Source organism: Psammomys obesus, unplaced genomic scaffold (genome assembly GCF_907164565.1).
Source record: "Psammomys obesus unplaced genomic scaffold, mPsaObe1.curated_primary_1811, whole genome shotgun sequence".
Classification (NCBI taxonomy): Eukaryota; Metazoa; Chordata; class Mammalia; order Rodentia; family Muridae; genus Psammomys; species Psammomys obesus.
Genome location: NW_026596057.1, coordinates 3,384,199 through 3,405,869, shown reverse-complemented (window position 1 = coordinate 3,405,869; position 21,671 = coordinate 3,384,199). Strand labels below are relative to the sequence as shown.

Genomic DNA, 21,671 nt, shown 5'->3' with positions numbered 1-21,671 from the left:
TGTACACGCACAGAGGCCAGGAGGGGGCTCTGAGTGTCCCCCCTATCACTTTCTGTCTGTTCTTTTGAGGCATTGTCTCTCCCTGAACCCGAGGCTTCCATCTTGGTTAGGGCAGAACAGTACTCTCTCATTCCCCTATATGTGAACCAGATGTCTCCTTCTCTGCCCCCATTCTCTAGCTACACTGCTTGACAAAATGAAGAGACTTAGTGCAATAGTTACAATTGTAATTAAAAAAAACAGTTATGAGCTGGGCGAAGTGGCATGGACCTTTAATACCAGCACTCAGGAGGCAGAAGCAGGATCTCTTTGAGCTCGAGGGTAGCCTGCTCTAGAAAGTGAGCTCTAGGGCTGGAGAGATGGCTCAGAATTTGAGAGCACTGGTTGTTCTTCCAGAGGTCCTGAGTTCAATTCCCAGCAACCACATGGTGGCTCATAACCATCTATAGTGAGATCTGGTGCCCTCTTCTAGTGCACAGGCACACGTATAGGCAGAACATTGTATAAATAATAAATCAATAAATCTTAAAAAAAAAAAAAAGAAATTCCCAGCACTCTGAGAGGTAGAGTCAGGAGGATCTCTGTGAGTTTGAGACTAGCCTGGTCTACAAATCTCGAGTCCAGGACAGCCAAGGCTACACAGAGAAACCCTGTTTCAGAAAACAAACAACAATACATAATAAAGTTCTGGCACAGCCACACAAAAACAAACAAAAAACCAATTGTGAACTCCGGGAAAGACAAAATGTTTGCAAGAAAAGGAAGCATAATTAAAATAGACTGGTTGGTTCACTGGTGATTACCATTCTCACAGAAAAGTGAACTTCTGTCTCTAGAATTCTGGCTGGGCCAATAAATCAAACTGATACAAAAAATATGAAAGGAGAAAAGGCTCAGAAAGGGAGAAAAGGCTTAATTTGAAGTTTACAAGCCACGGGAGCCCTAACAAGGAAATGAGATTTGGAGAAACAGTTACAGACAGTGATTGGATGAATGAGGAATAGTGAGTTACGGAAGAGCGGCTAAATTATGGCTGAAGGTTAGGAGGTCAGAGCTATTTTAATAAGGTCTGTCCAGACTTTGCTCGGACTCGGCTTCTTCATAAGGATATGTATGTCACGTGTGCCACGTGGAATCTTAGCTCCTGCTTCTAAGCAACAGCACAAAGGTCAGGGCGATCTTTTTACACTTGCTGCTCTGCACTGCTGGTCTCAGACCACAGGTACTCACGGACATTCTCGGCTCCTCTAGCTCTAACCTGTGGAGAACTACTCAACCCTGCAAAATCTCTCTTTCTTCATTTACAAAGTGGCAACAATATTTCCTACCTCCTTTTCTTAGTTTTGTACAGCTTTGACAAATTGCTCTAAGACTGGATACTTTATAAAGAACAGGAACCAGCCAGACACATATGTTCCCAGCAATGGAAGCAGAGGCAGTAAGATATTGAGTGTGAGACCCTGTCTCAAAAACAAGAGCAAAATCCAAACCCCAGGAATGTTCCTTCCCACAGTTTCAGAAGCTCTGGTGAGGGCACTCCTACTCCACTCTACCACCAGAAATCAGAATGAAAAGAAACTAATGATCTCCGCCTGCCAAGTTCTTTTAGAGAGCTATTTACAAACTCATGAGGACGAAGCCCTCCCAACCTAAATTATTATCCAAAGCCCCCCCCATCCCAATATAGCCACGCTTAGAACTAAGTTTCCAATGCATGACTTTTGAAAAGGGCATATAAAAAACACAGCATTCTTGGTATCATTTTTGAGGTTAGAGATAGTAAGTGTGAAACATTATATAGTTCATGCAGTGTGCTAGTATTTAGAGGTGTCCTCAGGGCCGGAGCGACAGCTCAGAGGTTGAGAGCACTGGCTCTTCTTCCAAAGGTCCTGAGTTCAATTCCCAGCAACCACATGGTGGCTCAAAACCATCTATATTGAGATCTAATGCCTTCTTCTGGTGTATAGGCATACATGCAGGCAGAATAGCGTATAAATAATAAATAAATAAATCTTAAAAAAAAGAGGTGTCTTTGTCATGAGTGTGGGTAACTCATTGTTGGTGCTTGGGACTTCATAAGAGAGGAAAGAGGTGTGTGGCACTTTTCACAATAGCTGGATTATGGAACCAGCCTAGAGGCCCATCAACAAACAAACAGACAACGGGATGGGCACACAGTGGAGTAGCAAAAAACAAAATTATTGTCATTTGCAAAGACAAGGGAGTGAAACTGGAGATCATCATGTTAAGCAAAATAAGCCAGACTGAGACTCAGGTGTCACATGCTTTTGCTTACATGTCAAATCTAGATTTTAAAAACATATGTGGGACTGTCAGGGGGAAGTCGGGATCCAGGGACAGGGGCATCAATAACGGGAGAATCTGAGCAGCGTAGATGCTGTACCTCAATGACACCATAACAAAATCTATCATTTTGCAAGACGTATATACATGTTTTTTTTCCTCTCCCAAAAAATTACACTCAGGAGAGAACCCTCCAGTTTCCCACTGCAGTAAAACAACTTGGCAAGAAGCCAGCACCTTTGGAACAGAGCAGGTGTACAGCACGCACCGCTGACCCATGCCTAGAACAGTAAGAAACAGAGCGCTGTTTCTTGCTGCTTACTGAACCGAAGGCATTTTCTTATAGCGCCTAAACAGACTGAGATAGCACGTCTAGTACGTTTTAGCTATTAACATTATTTACAGTCAATGAAGTAATTTATTTTTAAATTAAAATTATGTTGTTAAAATTAAAAATAACATACTTTTACAGTATGGCATAAGTATTTGGGAGGTTGAGGCAGGAAAATCATGAGCTAGAGGTCAGAGGAAACACAAGACCTGGATAGTGAGATCCTATTTAAAAACAAAAACAAAAAAAATGAATTAATGACAACAAAAAGCAAATAAACAAAAATCCACACATGTGTTTAAGGGCTGGGAATCTATCTACCTGTGGCAGATGGCAGAGCATTTGCCCAACATGTAGGAGGCCATGTGGGCTGTTGGACATATGGGTTCAAACAGCAACACCAAAAACACGCTTATTTTTTTTTTTTTTTACTGCAGTGACCATGAAGTTTTTTAAAGCTACTTATTTTGAAATACTATAGACTTAGAAAGTTACACTAAGTATTTGCTTAACTTGTGAAGTTTTTAGTCGACTACACATACACACACATTTAGAGGATTGAAGTTTTCCCTGGTTCTGGAATGAACACTGAGATGACCAGGTGTGGGTATATCTCACAGCGATGAAGGCGTTGAAACGATTTCCTCATGATCCTGCTCTCTTAGCTGACAAAGGCATTCTAAATGCTTCTGGGAGCCACCTGTCCTTCCAGGTTAAGATTGAATTCCAAAGTACGTGACTCTGAGTTCTGTTCGGAACCAAGACAACCTGGGAAACCACGGGAATTGCTCTTGTTTAAATTGTTCCGGCTTATTTATGTATCTTCGAGACAGGATCTCACTGTGTAGCCCTGGCTGTCCTGGAAATCAGTATGTAGATCAGGCTGCCTTCCAACTCACAGAGATCTGTCTGCCTCTTTGCCTCCTAAGTGTGCATACTGCTTTTATAATGACACTTGTACAGCGCTTTCCAGCTTTTGGATCAGTACCTTGTATCTTGTTTAACACAATGTCAACAGATATTAAACCTATCATCCAAAACTACTGAAAATAAAAAGAGCATATTCTTAAATTAGAAAGGCCTGTATTCTATATGAAGAATTATGAGGACATTAGCATGGAATTCAGTTTGTAATCTGCTTTAAGGAAAAGGCCAATGAAAACGGTCAGGAAGAGGATTTGGAATAATTTTTTCTTCTTTCTGTATTTCTTTGTGAATAGTTTTCTGGCTTATTGAAGAAATAATAAGAGTTATAGTTATTAATGTTCAGGGGATAAATGTGTGTGTTTTTAAGAGTGAAACTGAAACTGTTTTTAATGTGAAACTGAACAGTAGCAATAAATAGCCTTACACCAAAATGCTCCGGGGTTGCTGGGAGGAATGGTCTTTGATGATAAGATGGATTTTTGGACTTTCTCTTATAAAGTTATAGTTTTCTTTACCTCCAGTTATTTAGGGAGAGAGCACAGAAGTGGGGGGAATTTGGTGTCACCGCAGCTTGGCTTTACGTAAACTTCTGGGCTGTTTCTCCAGAGCTCTCCTCTTGCCCCTTCCGCATCATCTGTTTCTACCTGAATGCCTGCCTGCCAACGTGCATCTATGTGTCACTCTGAGTGCCTGTGGTCTCCTGAATTCTCACGATGAACCTCTGTGGCTTCCCCATGTTTCGTATTGCCAAGGAGGCCACCTGTAGTAGCTTTTCAGCTTAAGGATTTCTATTGGTTTGCAGTTTGAAGATACAGTCTGTTAAGGTGGGGAAGGCCTGGCAGGACAGGAAGGTAGCTGGCCACACTGAACACAGCGAGATGAATGCTGCTACGCGGCTTCCCGTCTCCTTTTTATTCAGCCTGGGACCCAGCATTCCTTCACATCTCATTTAACCCAACCTAAAAATCCTCTCACAGAAACACCCGGGAGTTCATTCCTTAGATGATTCCGGATTTAATCAGGTTCACAGTCCACACTAACCATTACTCCTAGGAAATTTACACACCCTTTAACTTTTCAATCAGCGCCCCTCCCCCCTCCCTCTGCTCTCAGGGTTTCAAAACTCTCTCCTTTTCTTGACTTGAAAAGGAGGTGTCAAAATAAGAATGAATTTTCATACCAACATTCTGGGCCTAATAGAGTAAGGGCACATTTTTACCCCGTTTTTACTGCCGGGGGCACATTTCTGAAACACACATCAGACGATCCTAGTGTAACAAATCAACAAGAGCTGGCCAGAAAATGAGCGGTTGGGTCTCTGCACCCGGCAACGGCCATCCTAGCTCCAGTCACGTGAGATCTCCGGTCATGTGTTAACCACCGCGGCCAGAGATTTCCAGTCTGTTTCACACATTCCCTAATACTAATACTGTGCTGTTGCTGTGTCGGTGAAAGGAAGAAAGAAGTTTGGCCTGCAGGCTGAATAGGAGGAAGTTTCATCCCTGGAGCTCCTCGGCGATCTGGAGGGAGGACCTGGGTGGTGTCGCGCTCAGTCGCAAACTCCAGAAGCCCTCCCCCTGCCTCGATTTCCCTTAACTGTGGAGCTGGCTTGGCCCAAGCTACTCATCCTAGGCCCACTACCGGCCCTCCCGCGCCACGCCCCCTCGTGTCCCACGGTTCCCTACACGCAGTGCCGCCCCTCCCACCGCCCCTTCCTCCCAGAAGCCTCCACTGGGCTTTCCTGGCCTGCCCCACGCCCTCCCACTCAAGTCCCACAGTTCCCCGAGGCCTCGACCCACCGTGGTCCACGCTCGGCCACCCTCGCCTCCTTCCCTCGGCCCCGCCCCTCCGCGGCCCCGCCCACCGGGCCCGCCCTCTCCCCCTCCCTTCCCGCGCATTGATCCACAGGGGCTTCCGGGCACTGCGCACTCAACAGATGTTTCTCTGTGCAGTCGGGTCCGCGCTCACCTCGCTCCTCCGCACTCCCAGGCCCGCAGCGGTGGCCGCCATGAGCACTGGCACCTTCGTCGTGTCGCAGCCGCTCAACTACCGCGGCGGGGCCCGTGTGGAGCCGGTGGACGCCTCCGGCACGGAAAAGGCGTTCGAGCCGGCCACGGGTAAGCGGGCGCGGGGCGGCACGCGGCGGGTGGGTGGGTCCTCCCCGGCCCTGTGCACTGAGTCTGCTGCCCCTTGTCCTCCTTCCGAGCTCTCAGCAAAGGGTTGCTGGGCTTGCATGGCCGCAGCATGGACAGGACAGCACAGAGTGCTGAGGAGGCTCTTGGAAAAATGGGAGCCGGTGGATGCAGCGTATGCGTGGGGTCGGGTCGGGAGGAGTCTGGAGCAGAGGAGTCGGGTGCAGGAGTTGTGGGGTCTCTTGAGTTTTGAGAACTGGGCCTCTCGAAGCAGCAGCGCCATCAGCCCTGTGTTGAATCAGAGGCGATTTCTGTTGTGCATGAAGGCCCACACGGCCTTCCACCTCCTAGTGTTGAGGTATTTCCGAACATGGATCAGACTTGGGAACGGAAAGAAAAAACGGCAACCGGCACCCTTTTACCTTTAGTGTCTGCCAGCTCTCCAGAGGGTTAACAACAAACTAACAAACCGTACACTGGACTATGTAATGGTCACCACTGTCAAATTAGTGAACATATCCATTACAGCTAAGTAATTTCCATTTTTGAGTAGTGAGAATTTTCCATGATCTGTACACTTGGCAGATTTTAAGTGAATATGTATCTTAACGGTATTATTATTAACTGTGATCATGCTGTTAATTTCCACAGTTCGTTCTTGCTTCGAAGCACTTAGCACAAGCTAAGGAGGAAGAGACTTCTTTGTTTCTTGGTTTACTTCTGCGTTTGTTTTGCTGACTTTTTATTGAATATTTTGGAAAATGTGTTGAGGAAGTCAGAAGGGCATGTGTAGTGAGAGTAATAAAAGTGGCTTGACTTTGCATGCTAAACCACACTGCAGTGATTCGCCAGAACCTGAAGAGGTCATGGTAGTTGGGAACAGCTTCTCTGCTCCCCTTCTTTTATTGATACAAAAGCAGAACAGTGGACAGGTGACCTCCAGCCGTTGCCTTTGCTAGCTGACTCAGCCTGCTTTATTAAAGAAGTAAGTTTATGAAACCTTAGGAATTCTTTGTGAAAAGATAGCATTGAGGAATTTTTGTGGCTTCGTTAGTTTGGGTTATGATCCTGGAGATATTGACTTAAAAAAAATCTTATCTTTCTATTTTGCTCCAGAATAGGGATAGGAGATGAAGCTTTGATTAAGACAAGACTGGCCATCTGGGAGTGGTGGTGCACACATGTGGGAGGCAGAGGCAGGTGGATTGCTGTGAGTTGGAGGCCAGCCTGGCCTAGAAAGCAAATCCAGGACAGCCAGGGCTCTGTTACAGAGAGAAACCCTGGGGTGGTGAGGGAGAGAAGAGAGAGAAAAAGAAAAGACTGGCCTTTACTTTCTAAAACTTGAGAGAAAGAATTTCTTTCAGGGATATACATTATTATTTTTTCCTGATATTACTACTCTTAGCCTTATTCATCAAGTATGATAGGCCCTGATTAGAACACAGATAAGGGATTTAAGAGCTAGAGCTCATAGCAGTAGACCGTTGGCTTTCACCTTGGATTTTGCAAGACTGTTGAGATTCTGAAGTACTGAGAAAGTCACAAAATGACTTGTAGAAGGTTAATGTTAACACACTTTATCAAACAGGAGTGCAGGGCATCTTAGTCCCGGGCCATGGACTCTGGGTAGTCTCAGCAGTTTTGTGATGTGGTTAAATCCTTGTCTTTATGGAGTGAGATCTGCAACCCTTGTTGGAGTTTAAAGGCATTACCGGAGACAAAAAAAGTTAATAGCTAAATGAACAACGGAAAGGACTCCCCCATAGAGCCTTGATAGAAACAATTAAAATGTTTAATTAATTAAACTGCTTGAGATAAAACCGACTTTCCCCTTCTTCATAGGCCGAGTGATAGCTACCTTTGCGTGTTCAGGAGAAAAGGAAGTAAATTTGGCTGTTGAAAATGCAAAGGCTGCCTTTAAAATCTGGAGTAAGAAATGCGGCATGGAGCGTTCCCAAGTCCTCCTAGAGGCTGCCCGGATAATAAGGGTGCGTATCAGTGTGATCCTTTCCAGAGCTCCATTCACGTTGCTCCGATGCTCTTTGCAGTGAGACTTGGATGCAGCCTTAGGCTGTGACGTTCTGCGAAATGGAGACTCAGCCCCGCATGCTTGGTGTGTCCACCTTGGACAAGCCACTACTGAGTGTCCCGTGCACAGCTCCCTTGGCATGCTTTCTTTCCTCTATTCATCTTGAATTATAGTATGCTCTTTATAGCTTGCTTGCTTTTTAATTTAAATTAGTTTCACTTAAAGGTGTGTGTGTTTTTGTGTACGTGTACACGATTGTGTGGGTATATGCGCCTGTATGTGCAGATGTGTGAAGAGGTTGAGGTTGGGTGTCTTCCTTGCTCTCTGTCCACCTTGCTTTTTGAGGTAGTCTCTGTCAGTGAACCTAGAGTTAGTTCATCAATTTGACTAGATTAGCCGTCATTGAGCTCCGGGATTTGCCTGCTCCACCTCCCCAGTGCTAGTGGTATGGCGCTGGCGCTGGCGCTGTCTTCAACGCTAGTCTAGCTTTTATGCGGGAGCTGGGGATTGAAACTCAGATCCTTGTGTTTGTACAGCAGGCGCTTTGCTGACTCAGCCATCTCCCCAGGCCTGGGTGCTTGCTTCTAGTGTGCGTTTGTATTCCTTCTTCCCTAACCCCTTTTGATGGTATTTAAGACTGTCTTTTTCAGATTTGTTTTTTTACCAGGTACCCTTCTCTAGGAAAAAAATATCTTTGAAAGTTTTGTGTGTGTGTGTGTGTGTGTGTGTCTGTGAGAAACCTTGGAGGGTCTGAGAATTAACCTGCTTACACATGTGTGTATATGTGTGTATACCCAGATATCTATAATATACACATGTCAATACACGCATGCATTCTGGTAGAACACATGAGGCTTTGGAGAGTAGAGAAAAAGGTTCACAGCAGCCAGTACATGCAGTGGGTTGTACCACGGGGAAGTTAAGTGTATCTGAAGGCTTCCAGTGTACCTACCCATCCTCCTCTGGGGACATTTGAGATCGACTGGTCATAAGTAAGGTCTCTGGGACCGAGAGGAAAAGGTCACCATGGTTCTTACCATGGAGTATAAACAGATGGCTCTAGGAACAGGAAATTGGCTCCAAAAGGTCTCTCTCTAGACTTACTCAATCTCTGGCTTCCATGGCCTTTGCTCTTTAGTTAGCCTGCCTGGTGTTTTTTGTTCAGATAGCCTGGGTCATGCAGAAATGTTAGAGTATATGCTAAGATCTAAGTTCTTACATACACGCACATAATAGCTCTTAAGACTTTAATTTTCTAACTGACACTAAATGAAATTTTGGTCTTAATCTTGGTTACCTGATGACCTGAAAGGAAGAGGCGAGTCGCTCTGTGACAGCAGATTTTTATCTCCCTTTGCAGCACCATTAGTCTGTTGAGTTCCATGTCCAGTGCCAGCCTTTTCTAGGCTTAGAATTTGAGGGACACATTCTGTTTAAGTATTGGCTGTGTTGAGCCATCATAATATCTATTAAATCTCTTCTTCTGTTTTACCCAAAGGAGCGGAAGGATGAGATTGCCACTGTGGAAACCATCAACAATGGAAAGTCCATATTTGAGGCCCGCCTGGATGTTGACACTTGCTGGCAGTGCCTGGAGTACTATGCAGGCCTGGCTGCATCCATGGCAGGTGAGCCCTGGGCTGGCCTCAGGTGACCAGATGACTAGAGGGCAGAGCCTTGGGGTCAAGGGTGGAGTCTTAAGCTGGGTGCCTCAAAAGTTATTTTTATCATTCTTAGATAAGGTAGAGACAATAACATCAAATCTTTTGGGTTGTTGTAAGGACTCTGTGAGATAGTACACGAAAAACACCCAGCACTGAACCTGAACTTCAGACCAAACAGTTTGAAACACTAGTCTGTAAGAGTCCACATGACGACTGTCATTGTTATCCAGTTCACCGCTGGGCCAGCATTGCAGCTAAGCGCATGCCTAGTGTGCATGGAGCCCTGGGTCCGGTTCCGAATATTGCATACTCTTGAGTGTGGTGACGCCCAGCTGTAATCCTAGCTCCTAGGAGGTAGAAGCAGGAGGACCAGAAGGCGGGCCTCCTCATCTACATAGTGAGGAAAAGAAAACATTTCTCAAAAAAACGAATGTTTACAGCAGTTCACACTGAATGAATGGCCCACCCGAGCCATTTGTGGTAAGTGGCATTCCAGGGTTCTAGGGTCCTCAGACTTCCTTTGCTGCTGAGTTGTCCCCGATTTTCCATATTACTTTATCTAAGTTACCCAGCAGAGCTCAGCAGATTCCATTTTGTTTGTCTTTAAAGTTTTTTTTACTTATTTTTGAAACAGGGTCTTGCTGTGTAGCCTTGGCTTGCCTGGGCCTGGCTATATAGACCAGACTGGCCTTGAACTCGCAGAAACCCACCTGTCTCTGCTTCTCCAGTGCTGGGATTAAAGGCGTGCACTACCATACCTGGCTTATTTTTATTTGTAAAATTACATGCATGTAGTTGTTTTGCCTGCATGTGTGTTGTGTACCACTTGCATGTCTAGTTCCTGCGGAGGCCAAAAGAGGGTGTAGGATCCCCTGGAACTGGAATTACAGATGGTTTTGAGTCACTGCGTGGGTACTGGGACCTGAACTGGGTCCTTTGGAAGAGCAGCAAGTGCTCTTAACTGCTGAGCCATCTCTTCAGGCCCCTCGGGAGCTTCTCAGAGGATTAAATTGACTGGGATGAGCTGTGGTGGGGAACTGTGGGGAGCACAGACTTGCATCACTGCTTTTTCTGTTGGACCCCTAGGCGAGCACATCCAGCTCTCAGGAGGGTCCTTCGGCTACACCAGGAGAGAACCGCTTGGGGTGTGTGTGGGGATAGGAGCATGGAACTACCCCTTCCAGATTGCCTGTTGGAAGTCGGCTCCAGCTTTGGCGTGTGGTAAGAATGGATGACCCCACCACCACCACCACCACCGTGAGCCTGCCTCCCCCACTCACCCCTGGCACACCCACTTTGCTTTCCGACCTGCCCGGGGCAGTCAGCCCTCAGGCAGGCTGTGGGGCTGGCCCTGCTCTGTCTTGCTCCCAAAGGAATCTAAATTTAGGTTGCACACTTGCCATGTCTTAGTCTTTCTATTTTGCACCTGTCTAGTTTGTCTCTGACATGGAATCTGATGAGTAGTCTAGGCCATCCTTTTGATTCAGCCTCTCTGGTGCTAGAATGAAAGAAATGAAAGTTTCTGGTCTTCATTTTAACTTGCATAAAATGAGACTGATTACTTCTACTGTGCACTGAAGTTGCAAGCTTTAACTATGATACATGTGCCAAGACCTTGATATGTGAGGACCCAAGGTAGAATACAAGGTATATCCTTTAAAAAAAAGCCAATTAATTTGAAATCTATTCGTTTTTGTTGTTGTCATGTATGAGTGTTTCGCCTGCATGTATATCTGTATATCATGTGTGCTACTGGTACCTGCAGAGGCCATAAGAGAGAGCTAGATTCTCTCTATCTTGAGTTATAGCTATTTAGAAACCATTCTTTGTGTGCTGGAAACTGATCCCAGATCCTCTGCTGGAGCAGCAAGTCCTCTTAACCACTGAGCCATCACTCTGGTCCCAGACATTTCTATTATTAATAGCATCATTGGTGAATTTGGAGGAACAGGAGGCAGCTAGAATTGTCTAGTCCTGTCTAAGAAGAGCCTTTGGTTTCCCACAGGTAATGCCATGATCTTTAAGCCTTCTCCTTTCACGCCCGTGTCTGCTCTGCTCCTGGCTGAGATCTACACCAAAGCCGGTGTGCCTCCTGGGCTCTTCAATGTGGTACAAGGTGGGGCTGCCACGGGCCAGTTTCTGTGCCAGCATCGTGACGTTGCCAAAGTCTCTTTCACTGGAAGTGTGCCAACTGGCATGAAGGTGAAAACAAAACCAGTTTTGTTTAACATGAATGGCTAGGTCTGGCAAAACTGATCCTGCCCACTGTGTATTTTGTGTATTTTGGATTTCCTAGTTTATATTGGAAATGGGCCCGGAAATTCTGCTGTTCTAAAGTTCCCTGTGCAAGTGTGAGGGGAAAGAGCGCTATAGGTGGTCTGTGGTGGGCCAAGTAGGGTAGAAATTCTTCTCCCCACCTAAGGAGATGGTGTGTGTGAGGGATTGTGGCCTAGGCTGGGCTGTCACTTCTCTTGGTTGGTGAGAGACTACATTGTATAGAAGAAAGAGTATTTTCTCAGGGTACTTCAGATTCATACATAAATTACCAGAATTTATGTTCCAAGTTCTAAACAGCCCTAAACACAAATATGCAAAAAGAGTTCCTGGCTGTGAGAGTCCTGTGAATTGCCAGTTTGATTTAAATGAGCTCCTGTTTCAGGGTAAATACTCATAAGCTTTTGCCAGACAGTACTTTCAAGTGAATGAAGGGTCCCATGTACATGAGAACAGCCTGCGAGCTCTATCAGACCAGGATGATCTGGAAGGGTCAGCTTGGGTTGGCCTTGAATGCAGACTCACTTAGGCTAAAACTGCGAATGCGTTGTTTCGTTCTGCAGATCATGGAGATGTCAGCTAAAGGAATCAAGCCCGTTACTTTGGAACTTGGGGGCAAATCTCCTCTCATCATCTTCTCAGACTGTAATATGGAGAATGCTGTGAAGGGGGCCCTGATGGCCAACTTCCTCACACAAGGCCAGGTATGCGCTCTTCCTGACAGGCTGGGAAGGACGCCCCTCCTCTCCGCCTAGCAGCACATTCAACACTCCAGGCCTCTTAAGAGAATTACAGGATAGGTGAGCAAAAATAGTACAAGAAGTTCCTATGGATCCTCGAATTAGATCCTCCTGATACTGTGGTTCTCAAGCTCCCTTTAATAGAGTTCTTCCTGGTGTGCTGACCCCAACTATAAAACTATTTTCATTGCCACTTCATAACTGTAATTTTGTTCCTATTAAGAACTGTAACGTAGCCAGGTGAGGTGGCCCATGCCTGTAATCTCAGCACTCAGGGAGTGAGTTGGAGGACAGACTGGTCTACAGAGTGAGTACAGGACAGCCAAGGCTACACAGAGAAACCCTGTCTTGAAAAAAAACCAAAATGTAAATGTTTTTGGAGACAGATGTTTGCTAAAGGGCTTGAGACCCACAAATTGAGAACCACTCTGTTTATACACATAGTACACGAGTACTAAGTTTTCCTGAATGGTTTGAGAGTTAAGTTGTAGACACAAAGTCCGTAACCGCATTTTTTTACATAAGCATAGCATGATTACTTCTCTCTTGGTATTAATGATTTTTACTGGTATTCCATCTATAGCTCTTGCTAAAACTTGACCACTTGTTTGACCAGTGTCTTAGTAAGAGAAAGCAGTCTTCTTTTTTCTGGGACTAGAGTGGTACAGGGCGCTTGCCTACCGTAGGATCTGAGGAAAGATCCATAACACCACAAAAAACAAGAATCCAAAGACTTGATGAGGAGGCGTTAGAGTTAGGATTTTTTCCCCCTCTCTCCTCATTTGTTATTTTTTAAAAGCTTCTTTAGACTGAATTTATTTTATGCACATGAATGTTTTGCCTGATTGCATGAAATGTGCACCCCATGTGTGCCTGGTGCCCCTTGAGGCCGGATGAGGGCCTTTGGTCCCCTGGCACTGGAGTTGTGGATGGTTGTGAGCCACCCTGTGGGTGCTGGGAACTTAACCTGGGTTCTCCGCAAAAGCAACAAGTGAGCCATCTCTTCAGCCTTAGTTATTCCCCCTCTAAACTGTACGTATATATGTGGCCCAGTGTGACCATTTGATACATGGATAATGCTGAACAGTTCAGCCTGAAATACCTGGAGTAATCAGCAATGTTTATGAGTGTTGATGTTCTGAGATAAGGTCTCTCTGTGTAGCCCAGGCTGGCCAGTCCCCAGCTTCCCAGGTGCTGGGATCATAGGCATGTGCTGTCATGCCAGTTTTTTTCCTCTCTGTTACGTGAATAACTTTTGAATTTTCACATATTGAGGTACTCTAGGCCCTTCTCACTCTTTTTCCAGCTGCACTCTGGAATGAGCCATTTGTCTAGGTCTCCCTGGTTTCAGTGAGTGGTGAGTGATATTTAGAAACCATGCTAAAGGCTGGGAATGTGGCTCAGTGGTAGAACGTTTGCCTGGCATTTGTGAGATCCTGAGTTTAACCCCCAGTACTGCCAAGGGAAAAAAAATAGATTGCAGTGCCAGGCTCTTTACCACTGTGGTATCCACACTGCTCCTAACTCTCAGGCTTGGGCTACAGAATGTTTGTCTGCGTGTCTGTGTAGACACATACCTGCATACACCTTTTTTTTTCCTCATCCTCAAGACAGGGTTTCTCTATGTAGTTCCCCTTGGCTGTCCTGGAAATTGCACTGTAGACCAGGCTGGCCTCGAACTCAGATCTGACTACCTCTTCCTCCCAAGTGCTGGGATTAAAGGCGTGCTCCACTATTCCTGCCCTCTTTCTTTCTTTCTTTCTTTCTTTCTTTCTTTCTTTCTTTCTTTCTTTCCTCCCTCCCTCCCTCCCTCCCTCCTTCCTTCCTTTTCTCTCTCTCTCTCTGTTTTTCTTGTATCTGTATTAATAAGCACAGATTCATTTAGTTACTCTAAATCATTTTAGCTGTTTTTTTCCTTCCCTGTCTGTATTTAATTTCCTTTTGCGACAGTGACACATTTAGCTTTCTAACCCACAATAAACTGAATCACCTGATTCTAGGATAGCATTGTGAAAAACAAACCAAGTTAAGAGTTTCAGGTATGTTCTAGTTGTTGTCTTTAGCCTGGAGGCGCAGGCTGAATGCTATGTGTAGAAGGTATTTGGGTGTGTATTCTCTGTGAATTCAGTCTGGTTATGATGGTCATTTAGAATAGCAGGTCCACTGGTTTCTGTTTGCATTTGATTTGTGGTGTCTTTTCCTCTGTCCTTTAAAGATTTTTAAAATCTGTCTTGATCCGACAAACCACGAACATAGTTCCAAATGTCAGGAGTTTTTTAAAGAGCCGCCTCAGGACTGTAAATCCTCATTCCTTCTCCACTCCTTCCCGTTCTCATCCAGTTCCCATTCCTAGACTTAGTAAATTTCTGATCTCTCCTATTTTCTTTCACAGAAGGAAACAGATTGGAGGCACCTTTTTTCATTCACTGTATCCTGGAAGTCACTCTGTTAGCTCCACAGGGATCTTCTGTTTCTGGGGCTCTGCTCCCTGTTCTACTGTGTGTGTGAGAGAGAGTTTGTGTGAGACATTTGAACAGTATTCATGCTCATTTCTGTGAGAATGCCTGAGTAGTGATTTCTTACAGGTTTAGAGATAACACTGAGTAAAATGCTTAAAGTTAGGCCGAAGACTAGCTCTTCACTTTATTGTTTTCAGTCCACTCTCCCCTCCCGCTCTTTAGAAACAACAGAGTGAGCAGCTGGTGATGCAGGAGTGAGAGAGGTCCTGATGCTGTGACCCATTCATAGTCCTAAGAAAATGTCAGCAGAGTAAGAATTAACCTTTGTGTAAAAGAGCAGATCATGCATGTGGGATGTATGTCCACAATCATATATATTATCCTTCCTAATCACTATGGCATGTTTTTAAAAATTATTTATTTTTATTTTGTGTGCATTAGTGTTTAGACTGCATGTCTATCCATGTGGGGGTGTCAGATCCTCTGGAACTGAGTTACAGACAGGTTTGAGCTGCCATGTGGGTGCTGGGAATTGAATCTGGGTCCTCTGGAAGAGCAGCTGGTGCTCTTAGCTGCTGAGCCATCTTTCCATCTGCCCTATGGGCAGTTTTCAGACATGAAAATATTCTTTGAAAAATTTGTTATGGGGCTGGAGAGGTGACTCAGCAGGTGAAGAGCACCAGCTGCTCTTGCAGAGGACCTGGGTTCGATTCCTAGCACCACATGGTGGCTCACAACCATCAGTAACTCCAGGTCCAGAAAACCCAGTGCTCTCTTCTGGCCTCTATAGGCCCCAGGCACACGTGTGGCACACAGACATACATATAGTCAAAACATCAGTATATATAAAATAAACCATTAAAATAATACATCGTGACGCATTTAAAGTTGTTAGATGTTTTTTCTCCAGTTTTTTTCATCCCATACACAAATTTTATGTCTTGTGTCTCTTGTTTAGGTTTGCTGTAATGGCACCAGAGTGTTTGTGCAAAAGGAAATCGCTGACAGATTTATAGAAGAAGTTGTGAAGCAGACTCAAAAGATAAAACTTGGAGACCCCCTTCTGGAAGATACAAGGATGGGCCCACTCATCAACGGCCCCCACCTGGAACGAGTCCTCGGGTTTGTGAAGTCGGCAAAGGAGCAGGTGAGAAGGGAAGGGAAGCTGGGCAGGGCAGGGAGGCTTCTGTTGTGGCTCCTGTCCAGTGCCCTTCTCTGCACTGACGTGGGTGATTAGCGGCCCTCAGTGTTCTGCCCTGACAGGGCGGATGCTGGGTGCATTTACTTGGGCTCCATTCTGCCCCTTGGGAGCACACATGTTTGTGTGTTCGTGTGTTCAATACTGCCTTTTCTTTTTCACGTAGGGTGCCACGGTGCTGTGTGGTGGAGATCCGTACGTACCGGAGGATCCGAAGTTAAAACATGGATATTACATGACACCTTGCGTTTTAAGTATGCCGTTTTTGCTCAGTTTTAAATGGCTTGAGCTAAATAGGTTAGAAATGAATATTTATGACCTGTGTCAGGGCCTAGAGTAAGGGTTGGCAAGGTGAATGGTCCCACTACCCAAACTTAAGAAGTAGAAGCACTTCATTACTCTTGAAGCCCCCTCGGTGTCCCTCCGCCAGGGTGACCCTGTGCATTTGTTTACCAGAGACACCTGTTCTGGGAACAAGCTTAAAAACAACAGAAAAAAAAAATCCCCAGAAATACATGTTTGATTAAAAAAAACAAAACAAAACCAAAAACAGGGTAGTTAGTTCCTTGGTAATGTAGAGCATGCTTTTCCTTTGAACTATAACATCTCAGTTTAACAAAAATAATGTGTAAGAGGTAATTTTAATAAGTTTTAGTACATCTATTCACTCTTAAAACTTGGCTTTGGACAGTCAGATATACATAGGCGTCCTACTCAAACCCACTTTCTCCTTCCTACCTCAGAGGTACTCCTCATTATAAACAATGTTCTTTCTCTTTTTGGAGACAGGCTCTCACTGTGTAAACCTGTCTGGCCTGGAACTGTCTGTGTAGACTAGGCTGATTTTGAGCGTACACAGATTTGCCTGTCTCTGCCACCTGAGTCCTGGGATTAAAGGCGAGCACTACAGGGTTTTTTGGTTGGGATCTTTCATACATACATTGTTTGTTTCATGGGCTTAAGTAATACCTCTACATCTTAGGGAATTCCTTATGCAACTAAGCGGACTCCACCCGTGGACCTGTTGCTAGCGGTGTTATCTTTTAACACTTGACATGATGCAGTTTAGCCTAAAGGAATAGCCACTGATGTTGAAAAGCTGTGAGCCTAACATACATACCATGGATGGACGAGGCTAGTTGTAATTGAATGAGTTAACATTTATATATGAAATATGTGGGTTAGACAATAAAGTACATGATATTATTCTAGATTTGTTGAAGAGCAGGTATGTGTACAGGAAAAGAAGGAATGGATTGTGCGTGGTGAGACCATATTAACAGCATTCCCAGCATGCTGGGATTAAAGGTGACTTTCATGAGATTTTGTGTAGTTCTGGATAATACAGACTTTCTGCCCAGAACATGTATTTACAGGTATGCAGACTGTGAAGCGAGGCAGGGGAGTGGGAGCTAACCCTTTATTCCTGTGACGCTTGTGTTCTAACAAGCGTGCGACTCTGGGAGCCTGTTAAGACAGGTTTCTGGTCTGCCCCACAGCTGTGTCACTGTTAGAGCTGGGGCCTAGGGATGTGCACTGTGACAAAGCACAGTTCACCTTCATGCATGTCAGTTTAGCACTGACTTGAGAGTCTGCCTTTAACATGCGTCAGCGTGAAGGGCGGGGCTGTTTCAGGCACAGGCTTGCTTCCTGTTGTTAGGTGCCCGTTCCTTGCTGCTCTGCAGTGTAAAACTCCCTGCCCACAGAGCCATTTGTGGTACCAGCCTTTGTAAGCTGATCAAACATTTTCAGAGATAATTGGGTTATTATTATTTGTATTTTGGAGACAGGGTTTCTCTGTGTAGCCCTGTCTGTCCTGGACTCACTCGGTAGACCAGGCTGGCCTCAAACTCAGAGGTTTGTCTGCCTCTGCCGCGTCGAGTGCTGGGGTTCCAGGGGTGCGCCACCCTGCCCAGCACATTTTTTATTTTTTTAGAACTTGTAAGTACATGGGAGAATCATTTTAGAAAATGTGACCAAGTGTATCTAACAGCAGCAGCAAAACCCTGTATATGTGACATTTTTACAAAAATGTGCTTAATGTATTCTTGGATAATTTTCAGTGAGTATTTTATGAAAACCTACTTACTGTTTCCTTCAAAAAACATGGCTTTTAGAAGCTTTATAAAAGCTCGTCATTAGGGGTTTCTAATTTGTGTAATTTTTTTTGTGAGGTCATTTGTGTGATCATTTCCTCTTTTGGGGTGTTTAGTCTGTTGCCACCGCATTCACCATTATAGTAATCCTGCGGTGGAGGTGTTGTAAGGCAGTCTGCTTACCTCACTGGATACTTCCTTTGGAACTGTGAAATGTGGGTTAGAATCACAGGGAGGATGACTCTAGTATGTATTACAAGTTGCCATGCAGAGGGAAGGTCTAAAGGGTACTCACAGTGGCAACATCCTAGTGAACCTTTCTCCTAAAGCTCGGAGTTTGCCTGCTTACTACAGATAATGTATATTGGCTGTATGGTATGCTCCCCTCACTGTCACTGGTTTCATTATGAATGTTGGCAGCTAATTGCACAGACGACATGACCTGTGTAAAAGAAGAGATCTTTGGACCAGTTATGTCCATTTTACAATTTGAAACTGAAGCCGAAGTTCTGGAGCGGGCCAACGATACGAATTTTGGGCTAGCAGCAGGTGTCTTTACCAGGTACGAAGATCAGAACACCCACGTATCTTGGGAGGGAGGGCTTCTGGCATCTTCTTAGAAATGCAGTCATTCTTACTCCTCCCTACTTTACTGTCCTTGGAGCCAGCAGGATCAAACTGAGCTATGACCTGTTTGCGTCTTAATTTAGAAGATGTCAGGGCTGCATCTGATTTGGATGCCTTTCTGATTTGGAGACAGTGGGTTAAGTGCTCTTGGTTTGGTCGGTGTCTTGGGGCTACGGAGGACTAAGTTAAGACCTTGCACATGCTCAATAGCGCCCACACTGAGCTGTCCGTGTTCGGTATCACCAGACCCTTTTTTACTTCTTAACGTCGAGTTAGGTTCTCTAAGTTGCCAGGGCTGGCCGTGACAGTTCTGCAGCCCAGTCAGGCCTTCCTTGCACTGACTCTGAGTTGTCCTCTGACTTTCACACATGTGCTGTGAAAGTCATTTAAGGAGGCTTTGTCTAATCCAGGATCGTGGAGCTACATTTCTGTCTGATAGTTTCTTAGTTTTCAGATCTGTGTTTCAAGTGAGTGAATGCTTGTACATAGTGTAAGGGGCTCCACCTTGATCGCTCTGAACGAGGTTGTGTAGTTCTCATACCACTGAAAGGTAACACCTTTATTGCCGTGTATTTTATAGATTCTTAAACCTGGGTCTGTTTTGCCTGGATGATGAAAAGGTTTTAAACAGTTTGAAGAAACAAGTTTGCCAGGATTTCAGCACCCTTAGAGTTCCTGAGGTATTAGCTTGAACTGTGAATCGCCAACACTCTCTTTTCCCTCACAGGGACATCCAGCGGGCTCACAGGGTGGCAGCCGAGCTTCAGGCTGGAACATGCTACATTAACAACTATAACGTCAGCCCAGTGGAGCTGCCCTTTGGTGGATATAAGAAGTCAGGTGAGGAGGTGGGAAAGGCACAAACAAACCAGATTTCCAGGCATGCCATCGTGGCCAGCATTGGTACACCAGCGTACCCAACCTGTGTTCCAGCGTAGTCTCAGGAAATACAGAGACTCGGTCCTTCCCGGCCTCACTGGGACGCGTGTGAACTGCTGCTCAGGGTGCCCTGTGGGTGGCAATACTTTTCCTTTAGCGTTGGCTTGCTCTGAGCATCAAACACTCCTGCAGGAGTCTGAACATCAGTCATGCCCATCACTAGGGCTGAGGTGTTCCTAAAGTCATAGTCCAGACACCTTACGTTAACCATGTTAATTTTTTCTTTTGTACCCCAGTTTATAAAAATGTCTTAATTTGACACTCTACACAATTCTAGTGTCATGTATCCAGGGTTAGCCTTGAACTCTTACATGGTAGAGCAGAGTTGAATAGAACCTTCTGCCTCCCTCGGCTGTGTGAAGTGTTGGTATTACAGACGTTTGATGCTATCCCCAGGCTATGTGGTGCTGGGGATTGAACCCATGGCTTTGTGCTTGGTAGGTAAGCACTCTTCTAGCCGAGCTATAGCCCTGCCTTTTTAACATGTTTCCTAAGAAAGACTGAGCATTTTTTAGATGTTCAGATGTTCAGTAGCAGGCCCCTCAAGTTAGGGCTCTGCTGGTAAGAAATGACCATGTACTTCCTGTCCCAACACTTGCTGGCCACAGCACCACAGAAGTACCTGCTGTGAGGACTTGCTTCCCCACCCCAACCAGCAGAGCCTGCCTTTGAAGCAGTGTGTGACTTCGGACCACTGCAGTGACCAGCTCACCCTGTCCCCATCTCTTCTTTTCAGGATTTGGCAGAGAGAATGGCCGTGTGACGATCGAGTACTATTCACAGCTCAAGACAGTGTATGTGGAGATGGGTGACGTGGAGTCGGTCTTTTGAAAACCAATGAAGCCTGTTCCCTGGGCCAGACTATAGAGTGAGCTGGCTGCCTTGACAGGCAGTCTTAAGTGAACAGCTTCTTACATCCAGGCTTTCGGTTGAAAGAATGGGTCGGCTTCGTCCTCCATCTTGCAGTCACCTTCCCAGCTGAAAATGTGCACAAGTGCCTTTCAGATGCCACGCAGGGAGCCTGTTCTTCCAGCTAGTGTCTGTGATAGCTGGATACGCAGCAGACTCCATCAGACACAGGCAGCTATAGCTCTGCCCGCACACATTGGTCCCACCAACAATGGCAGCTTTCTAGTTTGCTTTAAAGAATGCCTCCCTTTCTGGGTTCCTGACGAATCAGTAACATTTTCTATGTTCAGTGACAACTAAAACAAAATTTTTAAAGCTTTTATTTGGAGACAGAGAAGTCTTAATACTTGCGGAAAGTGTTTTTTTTTTTTTTTTTTTTTTTTTTCATTTAGAAAGCTATGTTCTTTCTGTGGCAGCCAGAGTGGATTTGATTTAGCCAAAATGGAGTGCGTATTTGATGCTGAGCTTGAATAGTGGTCTCTGGTAACTAAAGTTTTGCCTTCTAACTTTGGCAGTCAGTCAGCCTCTGAAAGACTGACCTTGGCAAGCTTTGCATTAGGGAGCTCTGTTCCTGGGAACAAGATAAGTAAGCTCTGAGCTACCCTGGGAGCCAGATATCAGGTTCCGTGCAACCTTGAGTGAATCCTTGGCCGAGCTGCCAGCTGATGCAGATGGATGATGTTACAGTGAAGAAGGTTCCTTGTTCTCTCCTGCTTTTATATAGCTGATTCTCCCTTCAATAAATCGGTACCTTGATCAATGACTTGGTGTCCTTCTTCATGTCGCCTTGTTCTCTCTCTCTCTCTCTCTCTCTCCCAGCCCTCCCCTCAGGTGGTATCTACAAGTGTGGCCGCCCACAGCCACACTTTCTGGCTAGTAAGACGGCTCAGTGGGTAAGGTTACAAGACCCAAGCCTGATGACCTGAGCTGTATCTCCAGAACCCACATGCTCCTCCCGCATTCATACAATGCACAGTAATAAAATCTTTTTCAAAAGCTGCCTTCTTTCGTCATTCCATCGAGAAACCTGAAGACCTGGCTA

General features: G+C 45.3%; 1 protein-coding gene across 1 annotated transcript; it reads left to right on the top strand.

The window, feature by feature from the left end:
* The first annotated feature begins 5,459 nt into the window (after positions 1-5,459).
* Positions 5,460-21,392, top strand: Aldh9a1 (aldehyde dehydrogenase 9 family member A1). Its single transcript, XM_055624602.1, has 11 exons — positions 5,460-5,679; positions 7,537-7,682; positions 9,222-9,351; positions 10,474-10,608; positions 11,393-11,589; positions 12,225-12,365; positions 15,819-16,007; positions 16,225-16,312; positions 18,575-18,716; positions 19,509-19,621; positions 20,457-21,392. Exons 1-11 carry the CDS (start codon positions 5,499-5,501, stop codon positions 20,549-20,551), a joined length of 1,557 nt encoding a protein of 518 aa, XP_055480577.1. The 5' UTR covers positions 5,460-5,498; the 3' UTR covers positions 20,552-21,392.
* Positions 21,393-21,671: the final 279 nt, after the last annotated feature.